General features: G+C 30.8%; 2 protein-coding genes across 2 annotated transcripts; one reads left to right on the top strand and one right to left on the bottom strand.

Annotated features, from left to right (window-relative positions):
• Positions 1-781: 781 nt before the first annotated feature.
• On the top strand, positions 782-3,405 carry LOC134257350 (perlucin-like protein). The gene is made up of 5 exons (XM_062739978.1): positions 782-910; positions 1,423-1,523; positions 2,314-2,404; positions 2,844-3,072; positions 3,335-3,405. Exons 1-5 carry the CDS (start codon positions 784-786, stop codon positions 3,348-3,350), a joined length of 564 nt encoding a protein of 187 aa, XP_062595962.1. The 5' UTR covers positions 782-783; the 3' UTR covers positions 3,351-3,405.
• Positions 3,406-11,097: 7,692 nt separating this feature from the next.
• LOC134257344 (uncharacterized) lies at positions 11,098-15,588 on the bottom strand. Its single transcript, XM_062739970.1, has 8 exons — positions 15,573-15,588; positions 15,209-15,429; positions 14,058-14,307; positions 13,749-13,820; positions 13,215-13,382; positions 12,442-12,600; positions 11,771-11,929; positions 11,098-11,375 (listed from the first exon to the last, which is right to left on the bottom strand). The coding sequence occupies exons 1-8, from the start codon at positions 15,586-15,588 to the stop codon at positions 11,098-11,100; spliced, it is 1,323 nt and encodes a 440-aa protein (XP_062595954.1).
• Positions 15,589-16,698: the final 1,110 nt, after the last annotated feature.

Raw genomic sequence — 16,698 nt, 5'->3', positions numbered from 1 at the left:
AAAAGTTGTAAACTATTAGAAGAAAATAATGACTGTGTTTGCAAATTGCATATCATTTCCCCTAAGAAACATTCCGCATGATACTTAATGTGCTCATTAACTTGTGCGGAAAAAGAGGTTGGGTAAAGTCTCTATAACTATTTGCAACTATAATACAAATTTTATGCATAGAAATGCTGATTGAATTTTTAAACACAGTGAGCAAGTTTCTCCTCTTGTGCAGAGGTATATAGTAATTTAAACTGATTCTATATTTCGTTGTTGTCTATAATATTGCAGTTTTGTTAAAGTATTCTGGTATTTATGATTATAATAAACTACCAGGGTAGCTTATATAAGATAGAGACCTATTATGCATAAAAGTAAACATTGAGTATTGACAGTGAGTGAAAGTTATTCAATGTATATTGAAAGATTATATTTAATCTTGACAATATTCTGATGCATAGACCATGTGAAAATCAATAATATGATAGTAAATGTTTGCATTCAGTATTTCAAAGATACATGTGTAGGAATAGCATTGAATATTTTTTTTCTTTCCCCCTTTTATCAAATACCTATTCTTGCGTCGTATTTTGAAATTTAAAAAACATTATAACTAGGAACATTCAAAAAAATTCAAATCATCGCCCCACATGATCAGACAAAAATAAAAAAAGCCTACTCGTTCGTATCTCAAATATTAGACATTATTTCAAAAGTAAAATGGACCAAAATCACAGAAACCCAAATAGATTGGACAGGCCAGAGAAAGTTGGTCAGTTACAGGATTAATGTCTAATGTACTATGTCCGGATCCCTACTAAGGTGATTGTGTTCCGTCTGTCTAGATTTGGGTCATTTTCTGATAATAATTCGTGCCTCAGAAGACAGAACATGATTCGACATCTTATTCTCATTTCAGCAGGTATTTTAACAAATTTACTTTTCTTGTAGCATTTTTGGGGCTATTTTATAAAGTAACTTCTTCATAGAATAAAAAAAAGATTTTTTTCCTCTATTCTTGATGAATATGCACATGGAAAATGCAACATTCTTAATATACACTGGTGTCCCATTTTTTCAACCCTGCGAAGACATATCTTGAGCTGAATATCAATGGTTTATCAAAATACGTAGATTTACGCCATGCATGGCACTCTTTGTATGCAACAAATTGAAGTACCTGTTATTATAGATAAAAGGGTTGTTGGAAAATCTTGCGCTAAGTCTTTCTGTGCATTTCTTCCATCTTTTTAATGCCATTGTCTGCATACTGTTTATACATCCCATCTCTTTGTAGCAAACGCCTGAACACTATGTATACTGTTTCTTACTTCCCTCTTTCAGCCATCGTCTGTACACTATGTATACTGTTTCTTCTGTCTCTTTTTTTCATCCATTGCCTGTACGCTGTTTATATATTTTTTCTGATTGTAGCTATTGCCTGTACACTATGTAATTGCCCTCTTGACTGGGCAGAATATGACGGAGAATGCCTGTACTTTGGACATGACAGAAGGGATTATCTGGGTTCTCAGGTACATGCAGTTTACTGAAAAAAATATATTTAAGGGAACATTGCAGCAATAATTGAGGTTTAACAATCGCTACTCAATATGGAATAATAATAATAAGTTAATTCGTTTTAGTTACTGACTAAGGGTCTAGTATTTAGTCAAAATGCTAAAAAAATACCTTTATTTTGTTGAGACATTTTACATTTATCTTTTCTTCCGAGCTTCATCACGGGATAAAAAGTAATTTGATACTTAGCAGTCAAAAAATTTAAATGAAGTAATCATGTCAAAAATCCATAATGCTAGTTTAAGACAAGTGAACAAAATAGCAAAATTAATATATTTGATACACTAATGGAAATCGGTAGGTTCTTATGAATGATTTTGACACAACTCCCACCCCAAGGCAGAAAGATAATATCTACTCTTGTCAATAAATGAATTTTGAACAACATTTTTTGTCCACAACTTATACTGTGGTTTCATCAATATTCGTTGAGCACCAATTTTCGAGGATTTCGTTGTTGAAAAGATTCACGAATTCCAATGTTCATTGAATTAAGAAGTATGCTATTCATTTGTATAGGCACTGCTTTTGTCCACGAAATTACGTATCCTCGAAAACGCCTGTTTAATAAAATCCATGAAAATTGATGCCAACTAAAATTGATAAAACCACAGTATTTTATAAACATAATGATGTTCGTATTTGATATAATTATAAGTTATCTGCGAGGCTATAACATTTGTGGACTTTGTGTGGGATATTAATGATTTCACGATAATTGATTGGCCATGTTATATTTTATAGAGAGACTGTAAATCCAAAAACTCGTATCTAGTTACGGTTGATAATGCTGCTAAAGCCACATTTATACGACAAGTGGTCAGTGTAATGCACAGTGAGTATTCACGGAATTATTATCTTAAATGGTGATTATTCTTGATTCTAATAAGTGCTTCATAGCATATGCAAGTTTCTCATCTCGTTTTAACACAATTGCAATAAAAAATATCAAATAGAAGAGATGAGCCAAATATAAATAAATATATTACACAAAAACCAGGTATCAACTGGCCTTTATTTTGCCTAAGCATTCGAACTCCATCTATCAACTAAGAAAGAATCACCAGCTTACGCAAGCACATTGAGGTCATACATATAAATGCTTGGAAGTGAACACCTATACACAATGTTTTGTCTTTGGGAGGAGAAAGTTACCAAAGAGTTGCTCTTATAGCTACTGACATGCATTACATCAGGATAGGATAAACATGAAGGTAAACCAGCACATTTGAGCATTTTTGATTTTTAATTGTATAGTTGCTCTTGATTACAAGGTAACCGTCTGTATCGTTATTGGACTGGTGCCTCTGACTTTGCCATCGAGGGTTCCTGGAGATGGTTGGAGACGGGAGCAGCGGTCGGTCCCTACACGAACTGGGCTGACGGACGACCAACCAACAACGGAACCTTTAATTGTATGATGATGGAGTGGGTGGGAGACGAGCTCAAATGGGTTGATGTGGAGTGCAACCATAGAGACACGACGTATATATGTGAAAAACAGTAAGCCAAATGACATTAAATTCTTTTGATTATTTTTTTTAAAGAGAAAATATACATTTAATTCTCCGAATATGCTACCTTTGAAAACAAAAGATAAATCTTAATACGAACTATTGTATTAATGCATAATTTAATGAATCAAACCTCATGTAAAATCAAACAAAATTCAACTTATATGCATGAAATACTCATTTATAAGTTACAAAGATAGAGTGTACTTGAAACTAAGTTTAGTAATATATCTGTTTCTTTTTTTTTTTAGAATGAGCAGTCCATAAATACAGTCGGTGTATACATGAATTTTGAGGGAAATAAAAAAAGCATAATTATTTGCATCCAGATGATCAATTTGCAGCGTCTAGCGAAAGACATACACTTCATTACTGGTTATGGCTTTTGCTTTTTTTGTTTAAATAAAATTTTATACAATGAAGGATATGGAGATAACGAACAGTATTCAATATCAAATTCCATAAAACAATACAAATTAGGAGCAGAGCTAACATGGACCTCCAAAGCATCCAAGGTGGTATCAGTGCCATGGATTACAACGATTTCAAACAGTATATTTTGCTCGACGTTGTCATAGCGTACGCCGAGTACTTTTTGAATTAAAGTTTAAGACGAAAATCTAAAGTCATCTCCTTGGTCAGACAGTGAAGATACATTTGGCTCCTATATTGTCTTTAGTCAGTAAAACGCCTAATTATAAAGTACATGTAGATATACTTGACTTTGTTTGAGTCAATGTTTACAAATAATTGAGAATTGTTATTATAAATTCTTTAAACGTCGTCAAAATAACTGAAGGTCGACTTAAACTTACTTGAAACAGCAATATTAATAAGGAAATGTCGAACAGTATTTAAGCTCAAAAGTCCAATTAAGAATACAAATAAAGATCAGAGCAAACACGAACCTCTAAAACGCTGAGGTTTGACTAAATGCCTAAGTGAGCATTTTCTGCCGATTAGACATTTTTTTTTATAAGTTTTAAAAAATGGTAAGTTAACACGGAATACATGTATAAAGCAAAAAAAAAAAAAAAAAAAAAAAAAAACAATCCATGCTCTTCAAGAGATTATTTGAAGTCATTATCTCAAAAACTCTATTAAAAATTCCAAAAAATAATGCAAATGCGAATGTCCTGTATTTTTGTAAAATTAGCTTTTATTCTTTGATAAAATAGAATAACTGATTTACTGTGTAATTTTGAAGAAGTCATATGATATAAACATTTTTGATTTTCAGTTTTACCAATGAAACAATTGACTTGGATTTCACCCAGCGCTTATTTATCGACCGAAAGACTTGAAATGCATAAAAGGGGGGTAAATCATTATTTTATGGGGTAACTTTCACTTTTAAAAGAAAATTATCGTTTTTTTTCTAATAAATGTTTGAAATTTACCAACTGATAATTTACATCATATTTCATATATTTTGTAGCTCACGTTCTCTAAGTTTAATTTATCATTTGGTATCTGGTATTCACAGACAAAATGACGTTCTGGTAGGTGTATTTGTTGTTATAATTACGATGGAAATTTTTTAGCATTGAAATGTTTTTTGCAAAAAAATTGAAAATCTCGAGCAGGAGTTTTAACGAAGCAAAAAGATTTTTACATGTATTTTGTAAATTTACATTTAAGCTAAAAACCAATTTCTTTTTAATTATTAAAAAAATAAATATGCAACAATTCTAAATGGATACTTTTCCTAAAAAAAATTAACTTAAAAATAATCAACATTTACAAAACAAAGTTCTCAAGCTTATTCATAAGAAGAAAAAATGGAATTAAATCAACATTTCTAATATCTCATACACCCCCCCCCCCCCACAATTTGGTAACACGGAATCTTGTGTATATTTTATTTTAACTTGGCTAACATTTTATTAAAAGATATCAATTGAGGTATTGGGTAGGTATGTAAGCACCTGACTTAAACGTCAATCTTTATCATTAAGGGATGCTTTTTTTAAAAATTCAATACAACTCCTCATTTGAAACTAAACACATAAGTAAAAGAATTTTAGAATTATATCGTGGTGGAGAGATTCCATTCTTCACTGAACTAACGAATACTTTTTTTTCTTTGTTAAGAATGTTCTATAAATATTTTTTTTCTGGTGTTGTTTTAAAGCATGATATATCGTTTGAATGTTCCCCAATTTATGACAGCTTCCTTAGTTACCGGTGTGTTCTAAAACATCTACTTTCCAAATATCTTCTAAACCCTTGAGAAAAACTTAGATTCCTTGTGCAATATAGTCATCTAATTTCTCCTTTTATCTAAAACAAGCCAGAAGTACTGTATAGGACGCACTGATCTACTGGTAAAGGTTACACTGTACATTGTATTATTATGTCTGTCAAATGTGAGTTATAAATCAACCAGGTCAACAGGCTGATAAGGGAACCAGCACAATGAAAACCCTGTGTTTTACAGCCCTCTTTGTAGCAGGTCATATAATTTTTATATTTTAAGAGTTTTGAATTAAAATTATGTTTTTGCATAATATAATTTGCTAATGCTATTTAGGAATTCATTTCATGTTTTCTCAGATATATTTCCGATTGAATGGGTGCTAATGTTGTTGATCTTAAATGTAGAACAGTTATATCACTATCCATGACAATGATTTTAAGCATTCATTCAGATTTACAAGCAGTTACTTTTGCGACACGATATAAAGATTTTATTATGAATGATGCTACTTCAGAGAAGGAAAAACTTTGATTTGAATATTCTATATCTATTCTATGTGAAAGCATATGACAGTTTGTGAATTTCAGTGATCTCCGCCGTACTCTCGGTGTGTCCTGTTGACTGGGCCGAGTTCAGGGGCGAGTGTATTTATTTTGGCCATGACAGACGATCATGGTTGGATGCAGAAGTAAGCGTCTATTACTAGTTAAATGTATGAGAATCTTAAGGTGGCTCGAGGCATGTGCAGGATACTAGTATATGAGAAGATGAAACTGATGTGATAATTTTATATCTTTCTATGTAAAAGCAAATGTATATCAATATGAATTAAAGTCTTAATTAAGGTAAATCGACCCCCCCAAATAGTAAAAAGGCTTTACTACATTTGTAAATATATAATCCTAAAATTTCATAAAAAATCATTTACCAGCTTAAATTATGTAAATCATAATATAGTCAATAAAGATATTTTTCTTCTTTCTTCATCATTAATTTTTAGCCTTACTATATTTGTAAATATAAAATCCTAAAATTTCATAAAAAATCATAATCTTAAATTATGCAAATCATAATATAGTCTATAAAGATAATTTTTCTTCTTTCTTCATCTTTAATTTGGATAAAAAAATTAACACTGAAATTTTAATTTAATAATGTTTATTTGAATTCATGTTATAGATGTTTAAAACACAGAGCATAGGGAGTGTCACTGCTTCACAACTGAACGTCACATTTTAAAGTGTATTTTTTCTTAGAATGTGTCAGATCTCCCAATTTTTTTAAAAGATAATTCTCGTAATTTTCTAGTCTTTAACTGAAAATTAAATGACGGCATTGGTATTTCCTCTCCAAAATCGCATGGAAAAAAAACGAGGACGAGTTGTAATGCAATTTTGCTTCAAAATATGGGAAACATCACAAGCAACAGTTACGGTAATTAATCAGACCTACTGTATGTATATAGTCAAAATTGAAGTTTGTCTATGTTTCAAAGTTTTGACATATGGCTTAATTGAGAAAAGAGTATGTTCACTATGTTCTTTTGCGAATCGCAAATATTCTAAATGAAACGAAGGGGAAACGCTAAAAATATGCAAATGTTATATTTAAGTCATATTTTGGAAAGCATACATTATATTTCTTTTGAATTTTTCAGTTGATTTCAAATAACTGACATATATATTTTTGTATTTATAGCAATTTTATTATTACTTTTGGAGAAATAATTTAAATAGAAATTTATTTAAAATCTCTTTTTGTTCCTGGTTAAGGGGGGACCTATGTCCGAAAAGTCTTTGTGTGAAATTTTCAAAACTTTGACATTTCTTTCCTTACCACTTGCTCTTAATTTTTCGGTATTATAAACAATACCTTTATATGCTTATTTTTACACAGGAGCACGTGCAAAAACAGTGTGAAATGCTAAAAATAGATTATTCTTATTGTTCTACTTCAAAAATGCGCTAAAAAGAACCAAAAATGTCAAAATTCGAAATCAAAAGGTATAAATATGACTTTTTTCTTAATTTAAAATCTCTTGTTTATAATGTTAAGTTGGTTTTTTTACAATTCCGACATGCATAACAGGTAATATCTTTAAAAGTCTTTATGTGAAAATGTTGTAATTCATTTTTTTTTAAAGGAAGGATTCATCTCTTTATTTTAACAAAGAAAAAAGTATACCTTTATGATAAAATAAACGAGAAATATGACATTAATAAATATTGACACATCTTCCGAATATAAAACTATTGTGCGAAAAACGAGTATTTTGTTTTGATTAGAAAAAAATTAAATCAATAAGCAAATATAGGTACATACATACCAGTTTTATCCAGAAAATACATTTAATGGTAAAATAAAATTAAACATACAGAGTATTTCCCTGATTTAAGCAACTTTCTTCGCTGATTTTATCTAATCTTTTTGCAATATCATATTTCTTCATAACTGTTGCTATGAATTATCAACCAAAGGTTAATATTAAAAAACCAAATAAAACTGTTATTAATGATGAATTTTTATTTTTTAAATAATTTCATTCAAAGTTGCAAAAGTAAACAGGTAAAAAAAAACGTCTCTATTGTGACGTCACATAACGCTGCTCACATTTGCCATAATCAACGCAGATGACACATCTTTAAACATGCCTTTCATTGACCGATTAAGTAGAAAATTTAAGAGTGACTCTGATTTGAATACATATGTTCCACGTTAACCTTTTTATTTTTTAAATATGTTCATTTATTGATGTTTATCGCCTCACATTTGCCATAATCACACGGATGCAATTTTAATTTTATTTGCGAAAAGTGTCGGACAAGATTATATTGAAAAACATTTTATGAGTATATATGTAATAATTTTTTTCAGTATCTATATCTTAATTTGTTTCCACAATAACATAACATGGCTGCTAAAAAACAAGTTTAAATGCCATAACATGTTTTTTTTTTCTAGTTTTACTGTAACTCAAAATTGATCCCTTTTTAAACCTTTCTAAAACGCAGATTTATACGGAAGAAAGTAGGTGCCAAGTAGAAAAAAAGGTCACCAAAAATAATATGGAGGCCTTCAAAAATATTTAGCGTCTGCCGAGATAAAAACCTTTCTTTTTGGTATTCAGTTTCTCTATATGAGTCTCACTAAGCGTGTATCGAAGAAATGTACAAAAGATTTGTTTTTATCCCCCCCCTAAAATTATTCAAACGAATGTATATATACTTTAAACAGTATTTCTAACATCATTTACAAAGCTACAACATTAACTTAACACTTATGTTGCAGTAACTTTCAAATTTAATTTTAATTGCTTTTTTTTCAGATATTAGAAATATTTGATTCCAGCACATAGTTTTAAATATTTACTTGCTTACGATGATTAGATTTAAGGTTGCCGAATATGCTGCTGTGAAAAATACTTTGCAGTCTTCTCGAAGGACCCCTCTCCAACCCCCTCAAAAAACCCCAAACGAACAAACAAACAAACGAAATCGAAACAAAAGGATCTGGCATAAACTTTAATGAATCTTTAACTTAATTTCAATCTTACCTGATCTCAAAACTCTTCTCCATCGTGCGTGAGTAATGAACACAATGCTTATTTGAACTTCTTTTGTGCATTTAGTTCTTTTCTTTTTAAATTAATAATATCTAGCATTGTTATAGCATTGCGTCAAAACGCCTTTTGGATAGGCGCTAGTGACTACACAATTGAAGGATCCTTCCGTTGGTTAGAGACGGGGTACCCCATAGGGAACTTCTCAGCGTGGGGCGCAGGAAAACCCACGAGAAATGATACAAACAACTGCGTGCGCCTGTTCTACAATGGCGATTCATTTAAATGGGAGGACATTAACTGTAACGATAGGTACACGAACTTCATCTGCGAGAAACCGTGAGTTTATTTTCTTGCATTAAAACTAATAAAAATGTAAATAAAACACCGTTTTTCTTTATATTGAATGCATTTTGAGACATCTACCATGATATGTTAAAATAATCACGTTAGAATATACTGTCAAAGTACAATCTTGAGAAGAAGACAAAAGGGTTGGATTTATATTTTTGCTTTGCAGACAGGAATCTTTGTCTGCGTAGAAATCAAACATTTGCAATTCCTACATTGTTATCTTCGATATTTTTTTACCTAATTAATGTGTTTTCTCTGCATTTCAAATCATATAACTGCAAATATGTGTTCAAGAATTGATTTTTTTTTTGTTTATTCAGTGTTAATTTGGATTTTTTTAAATACTTTCTTTCAGAGCGGAAGGCGGAGATTCAGTTACAACTGAGAAGGCTCTTGTTATCGGATGATAGAAAAAAAAAACAGAATTCTGTACTTAAGTTATTAAAATAATTTTAAGTTCTCATTTGGTTTGATCATGTGCTTTTGTTACATAAGAAAACCTCCAGTGTATTTTTCTTATAAAGTATTAATCTAAAGATCTCATTTATATAAATCAATACCTGAAACGATAGGTTTGATGATAAATAAACATTTTGACAGCCAATGTTCAATATTAAGTTGAAACTCATATTAATTTACAGATAGTCAGATACTTCTGAAGCTGTTTTTTGCGATCTCCCGTGGGTTTTACAAAGGCTCTTTCAAAATACAGTGTATCATTTCAAGTCTCTAAATTTAAAATTTATGCCTAATTTGTCTACGCACTAGACGATGACTTCTATTTTTCTCAGTACTTGAATTAAATAAAAGAAATTTATTTATTGTTAAAATTCCCCTGACAATCCGAGAAAAAATAGCGTTTTGCGGGTTTTCGAATTAAATTAAATTCACCTTACGGAGGTCTACATGTCATTTATTTTTGAAGAATATTACCCACTGTGAATATTTCCATTTTTCTAAAGCATTTCATTAATTCTATGCAAAAATTCACTCAGCCCATCAAAAGATTTGCGTAATACTTTTTTATTGATCAATGTTAAAAATTTATGAACGTACCCAGAATTTCTATTGAATCCCTTAAGTTTTCAAAATTTTAGTGGTATGATTTTGTTAAATGAAAAGAAAAGAGTTGCTTTCTTATAGAAAAAACACACACAATTCAGAAAAATACAAATTTGCAACATTAAATAGGTAATGCTTTTTATTGGACAAATTAAGAACAACAGATTTTTGTATTAAGTTATCACTTTATATTATCATTTATCAAAACAGTATGTGTGTTAAGGAAAACGATATAATGTGTAAATGAAAAATCAAACAATAAAGCAAATATCTTGGTTTATACAAATCTTAAAATTGAAATTTCGACCAAGTCCCTTTTCTAAAAATGTTATAAAATCGGACGAGTTTGTGACGTCAAGAAACAAAAATAGTATTAAACACTGTGGTTAATTCATTTTTTAGGAATTTAGTTTTCAAAATTGGCGTTTCGCATTTAGTTCTTTGAAAAAAAACCCAATTTTTGTAAAATATCACTTTGTATTTTATTGACGATCAATTTCAAACAATAAAGCAAGATTTTTTTCTTCTATGGAATAACTAAAATATTTGTAAAATGTAGGAATATTTTTTTTGCTAAAAAAAATCGAAAATATCACGATTTAACGATCAGTTCTTCTGTGGAATAACTAAAATATTTGTAAGATATAGGAATATTTTTTTTGCTAATCGATTACAATATTTTTATTATTAAAATAAACCTCAGTGTATGAACTCTTCATCTCTATTTGAAATTATAAAAAAAATACACTTAGAGGGTGTTTGAAATTATGTATTCGTGTTTTATTATAAATCAACACCCACGCCTTTATCACCAATTTCAGACAATGACATATATACATTTAATCATCACTTTTACCGTTAGTAAAATAACGTTCTTGTATGTACCTGATCACAGTTATGATATCTGGTATCATTATTAATAGAAAAGCAAAACTGAAGATGAACACTCCGGAACTACCTATTGCAATGGCGCTCGGGCGCGGATCGTATACACTTGTCAAACTTCTCAGATAGGCATTTGTTCTCTTTCTGTTGATAATAAGTTCTCTCCTGATTCGAGCAATCCATTCGTTAAGAGTTTGGTTGTTGATTCTACTGACCCCGTTGTTTGAAGAATCTTGAAAGCAATTAGAAAAAATGAAATGAGATATATCCCAGCAGACATTTCAAGGTTGATTCAGAGTTTGATCAACGTTGAACCTAAGGTTCAATCAACGTGGAATTTTGGTTGCTTATGAAAGCTGAGGCAGCATTGAGTCATCCACATTGTTTCGATGTCAATTCTGCACTTTGAATAGAAGTTGATGATGGGCTGAACTTTTGGTTGAATTATGGATGAATTTAGTTGCAAGTAAAATTAAAATTTTGATACAGTAAATTTATAGAGATACATCGTGACTTATAAAGACCGAACTGCTGGTATAATATTTTCTGTGAGCTTTGACAGTATCTGGATATTTAAGATTTTTTTAATAAAAAAAAAATGGTAATTAACATTACATGTAAAAATACCTGTACACTGGAAAGTAGTGGAAGGCCATGTTCCAGACACGCAATTAATTTCATTGTCAGCATTTGTTGCACTAAAACCATAGTGACAAGCGTACATAGCTACGTCACCATTCACCAAGACATCAGCACCAGTGATGTTTGGTGCCGGGCCACAGGATGCTGAAAGTGCGAAGAAATGAAAACTTAAGTTGAATGAAAATGAACACTGATTAATCTCATTATATCTGTGAGAGAAACGTAATACAAAATTAAATATATAGGCTGAAATCGTGCCTCGAACATAAGTTCATTGAAATTAAATTTCAGGTGAACTTTTGTTAAGCAATCATCATATTTCTCTACATTGCATTACAGAAAATGTTATCATGACTGCACATATACCTAAAACAGCACACTGAAGCGCGCGGTTGTCATATCTTAATTATACTAAAGACACTACAAGGCTGAGGGATGGGAAACTGGGTTTATTTTTTCATAAATGACACGTAGAAAAAAAACCAGAGTTGTTTGATGAAAGTTAATCTGATTAGAATATAAAATCAAAATATATTTCTTTCAAAAAATCAAATATATTGACAAAGAGTATAGGTCACTAAGAAAAAAAATTATTTATCAGAAAAAAATATTCCGGAAATCAAAATATTTGTCAAAAACAGATTCTGATTTCTTACCAGTGCACGAAAACGTTGTTGTTTGCCACACTGACTGGGAACAGCTGATCAAACTACTTCCCGTTTGAGACAGATAACCCTCTTGACAGGAATATATAGCCATAAAATCAAAAACTTGAACATCAGCATTTGGAATGGAAGGAGGAGCTGCACATATCGCTGTTTGAAATAAACAACACGTTTTCATTCTCCAAAACAAGGAGAAATCAATATTATTTTTTTCACATCTTGTGCATAGGTTTCTTTTTTTCAGACTGTTAAAGAATTTTTAATTTTCTTTTACAATAAGACTCGGTTATAATGAAGTCACGGGGACTTCTGAAATTACCTCGCTATATCCGTAATTCGTTATATCCGTACAAGAAATTTGCTAAATTTATATTACTGGGGATCCAAGATAACTATGTCAGTGTTCGTAGACACCGAGTTTCTCGATATTTTCAATTTACTTTTTTTTAACAAACTGAGATTTTAGAATCTCAGAATATAATATTTATTCCTTAAAGAAAGATCAGATAATCAAAAAAAGACATTATTGTTTTCTTAGATATACCCATTAAATGCAATAGTTCAATTAGACCAATCTAAAGATATCCCTGTAATTATCGATTTGAAAAAAGGTTGTTTACTTCATATTCTTTCATGTAAATTCAGTTGCAATAAAATTTCTTATCTGAAATTTATTGCTTGTTTATTTGTAAGTTACAATTTTAGGTATGAAATCACAAAGTGCAAGAAATGCACTTTACAGAAATAGCTAATAAAAAACAAACCTTCACAAAACACGGTGCTTGAGGACCAGGATCCGTCAGTACATGTTATTATGACGTCATGTGAGCTTTGAGCGTAACCAGGCATGCACGAGTACATCGCAGTACTTCCATTGCTTACTCCATTGTAGACTTTATAAGCATTGGCTAAATCGGGCGGATCAGGGCAATCTTTGGAGAAAAATTATTTTATTTATTTGCAAATATTCAAATAACAACTGAAGATAATTAATTGGATTTCTTAGCATCTATTAGGGAAAAAAAATGAGTATATTATATATTCTTTTATATCCATATCTGTCCCTACAGATATATACAACTAATGTCTTAAAGTTCAATATCTCGACGACTATCATGAAAGCAAATATTTGAACGCATTCTAAGGATCTATTTTTTTTTATTTTAATTTGCGAATAGTCTGTGGAGTTACTCATACGGCCAATGATAAATAATTTGTTTATTTGAAATTATCTAATGCTCATTTTATATAAATATTTGAACACTAATTTTCTTTTTAAAAAGAGATCAATAGAATACCAGTAGGAGTACAGATAGTTTTCAGAGTCGTCCAGTCCGCTGAGCATTCATTAGTTCCAGTGCACGGAGATCCTTTAAAGAAAATCTATACAGGTTTTAAGAAATAGGTCGTTGAACTTCCAGTAGTAAAAAAATTGTAAGAACGAAAACCGTATATTGTTCTCGTCAAATGGTTCTTTCTTATTATTCTCACGACATGCCATAAAGGACAAATGCTTTTTTTCAAAAAAATACGGAAAAAATTATTGATAATAATTTTTGTCTTTTAAAATAAATATCTAAAGAGCTTCGGTTGTTAAAAAACTACACCTGTTAATTCGATAACTTTAACAGTCACTTCAACACTGGTATCTTGCTGATTATTATTTCCCGCTCCCCATTGCCCACCGACATAAACCAGGTAACCGTGAGTAGTGGCAATATCCGGTCTCCATAGCAACACTTCCGTTTCAGTGTATCCATATATAATGGCGCCGAATGGATCAGTAGACGTATCAATCATAGCGCTGCCCCCAGCATAAAACACGTATCCGGCATTGTTTGACGTAAAAACCTTCATCTGAATAGAATTCATTGATAATGTATGTTTTTTTATCATTTTAATCACAATTGTGAGTGATAAAAGAACAAGGTTGGAAATGGGCATTAAACTGTTCAAAAACAAAACAAATGCGAATGTTTTGTGCACAGATATTCTCAGAAAAAAACAACTTTTCTCTCTAGACAAGTAAAATAAAAAAAAGCTGTATATACTATGGTACATGTATGTGCCCTGTTTAAAAAAGAATCATTCATTCATGTAAAAAAAAGATTCCAAAAACTTTGCTTTGATTCCTTGATTTTTACATTGATAAAAGATGATATCTTTGAAATTTACTATCACTTGATTAAGCATTATCCATAAATCTTACGGAGAACTAGTGCAATAATTGGTATTTTTGACATGGATTTCCTTCTTTTCTGATTACTCAATATCTATGAAATAGTTCATTTTAATGCACTTAATTGAAATTTTGAAGAAATTCAGTATTATGGCTTTAGTTTCATGGTAAATTCTTTTTTTTCAAAAAGTAAAATCATAAAGAGTACTTTTGTAACCATGGTACTCTAAAAAACAAATGTTAGAATGTAAAGACTTTAATATAATACATGCAGTACACCAAAGATAACTCTTTAAACCGTATATAGTATAAATAGTATGAGGATTTTAAAGGATGTTCTTATCTTTAAGATGTAATCCCATTTAAAGAATTTATAAAAATTTCATTTAGAAATGTTCTTGACTTGTATTTTGACTATGCATTAAAGAAAAAAAGTTGAAGTAGTGAAAATTCTTGTTTTTTTTTTCATCCATCCCAATGAAAGTGTTTCATTTTCCAACAGACCTAAAAGTCATTGCACAACTCTAAGCGTTATAGTGTTGAAAATCAACTTGACAAATAATGACGTCATCAACTGACCTGAACAGATACTAATGTTGTGTTAAGGCTATAACTAGAACCCAGTGTCACGCGGTCCACTGTTGGTGACGTAGGATCTGCATTGTTTTTATCCAGTTGGAAGGAGGAAGAAAAATGTTTATTACAGGAATCTAGTATCCAGACTTGTATGAAAAGGTCAGCGGACGAACTTTGTAATTCTTCTGATCCCCATCCATCTCGTGCACAGGCAACATAGTTTCCTTAAAATAAACACTCTTATTTTATGCAATTCACTGGAATATTTGCTAAAAAATGGATGTTTTTGATTTAAAAATTATGTTGGACAAACGTACTGAATGCAGATAATTTAATAGATAGGACCACTTTAGCTTCAATGGCTCACCTGAGCGCTTTGGCATTTGTCAGGGAAAAGAAAATATAAAATTAATATTAACGATGTGTTTGATAAAACTGATGCCCCAATATAGCAGATAATGAAAAGGTTGAAAATTTCTCAAATGAAAATCAGAGTATAAAGTTCAAAATTGATGATATCCAAAGAAAGCTCTTATCACAAGGGATACATTGGTGAAACATGAAAGCTCTAGAGCCTTCCGCTGAAATAATTATGCCAAACGTGCATCAAACTTTTTGGTTAAGTTTGAAAGGTCAAAATTGTTGCCATTTGATCAAAAAAGGGCTTTGTCATCAGGTATACCTTGGAATACCGTATAAACAGTTTTTGTAGCGAGGATTCAATTTTGGCATTATCTGTGACGGTACTCATATCGCTAATTTTCAATAGTTGTTTAGTTGTAATAGCCTTTCAGTGAGCACTTCAAACTTGATAAAATTACTCCTTGCTAAACATGAAATGGGTCAAACACCAAGTCGTAGCTAAGAGGGCAAATGTTATGTTAAGGTTTTGTCACAATTAAAACAGTTCTGAAACATAGTTCCAGGCACCTGAATCTTTAAGGAAATCTTTTTTTGCGGACAAAAAAAGGAGAAAAAACAGACATAAATAAAATCGGCTAGGCAGACGGACGGACAAGAACTATATAGTGCCTACTGTTCGATGTCGGTAAAGGCTAAAATAAAAAGTAAATTATACAATTTAAGTATATAAATGGTCGGAAATTACTCATCTGCTAAATTTGAGAACATTTTAAAAGAATCTTTCGATATTCCTATGTACATGTTTTTGAACCATCGAATCCATTCCAGTCATTAAATCTTAACAAGCCTAAATGTATGACGTACATTATTTACAAATTTTTTACTCATTAAGTGATTCCTGAGAAGAAAACATTGAAAATTACCATAATATTTATACCAATTCTTCACCGAATCCCGACGAGAGCCTAGGCCTTTCATATTATCAAATTTACATCATTTTTTAAAAGGCGCTTCATTGCAAATTGCAAATTGAAATTGTTCAAGTTGTCGGAAAGAATGCTGCTTTTTACAAAGAACTTACAGCAAATGAGACAGAGAATCCAGGAGCTTCTTGATTCAAAATATGTTCA

The sequence above is a fragment of the Saccostrea cucullata genome, unplaced genomic scaffold, assembly GCF_032062105.1.
Source record: "Saccostrea cucullata isolate Sc308-1 unplaced genomic scaffold, CSIRO_AGI_Scuc_v1 ctg814, whole genome shotgun sequence".
NCBI classification, from domain to species: Eukaryota; Metazoa; Mollusca; class Bivalvia; order Ostreida; family Ostreidae; genus Saccostrea; species Saccostrea cuccullata.
The sequence above is the reverse complement of the archived record's forward strand: the minus strand, read 5'-3'. Positions and strand labels throughout refer to the sequence as shown.

Bases quoted from the DNA above. Each gene is read 5' to 3' on its own strand.
- LOC134257350 (XM_062739978.1), top strand. From the start codon at position 784: ATGTACTATGTCCGGATCCCTACTAAGGTGATTGTGTTCCGTCTGTCT. The intron at 911-1,422 runs GTATTTTAACAA...TTCTGATTGTAG, and splicing joins TCTTATTCTCATTTCAGCAG to CTATTGCCTGTACACTATGT. The intron at 1,524-2,313 runs GTACATGCAGTT...TATATTTTATAG, and splicing joins GGGATTATCTGGGTTCTCAG to AGAGACTGTAAATCCAAAAA.
- LOC134257344 (XM_062739970.1), bottom strand. The intron at 14,308-15,208 runs GTCAGTTGATGA...AATTCTATTCAG, and splicing joins CAACATTAGTATCTGTTCAG to ATGAAGGTTTTTACGTCAAA. The intron at 13,821-14,057 runs GTGTAGTTTTTT...TTTTCTTTAAAG, and splicing joins TAAAGTTATCGAATTAACAG to GATCTCCGTGCACTGGAACT.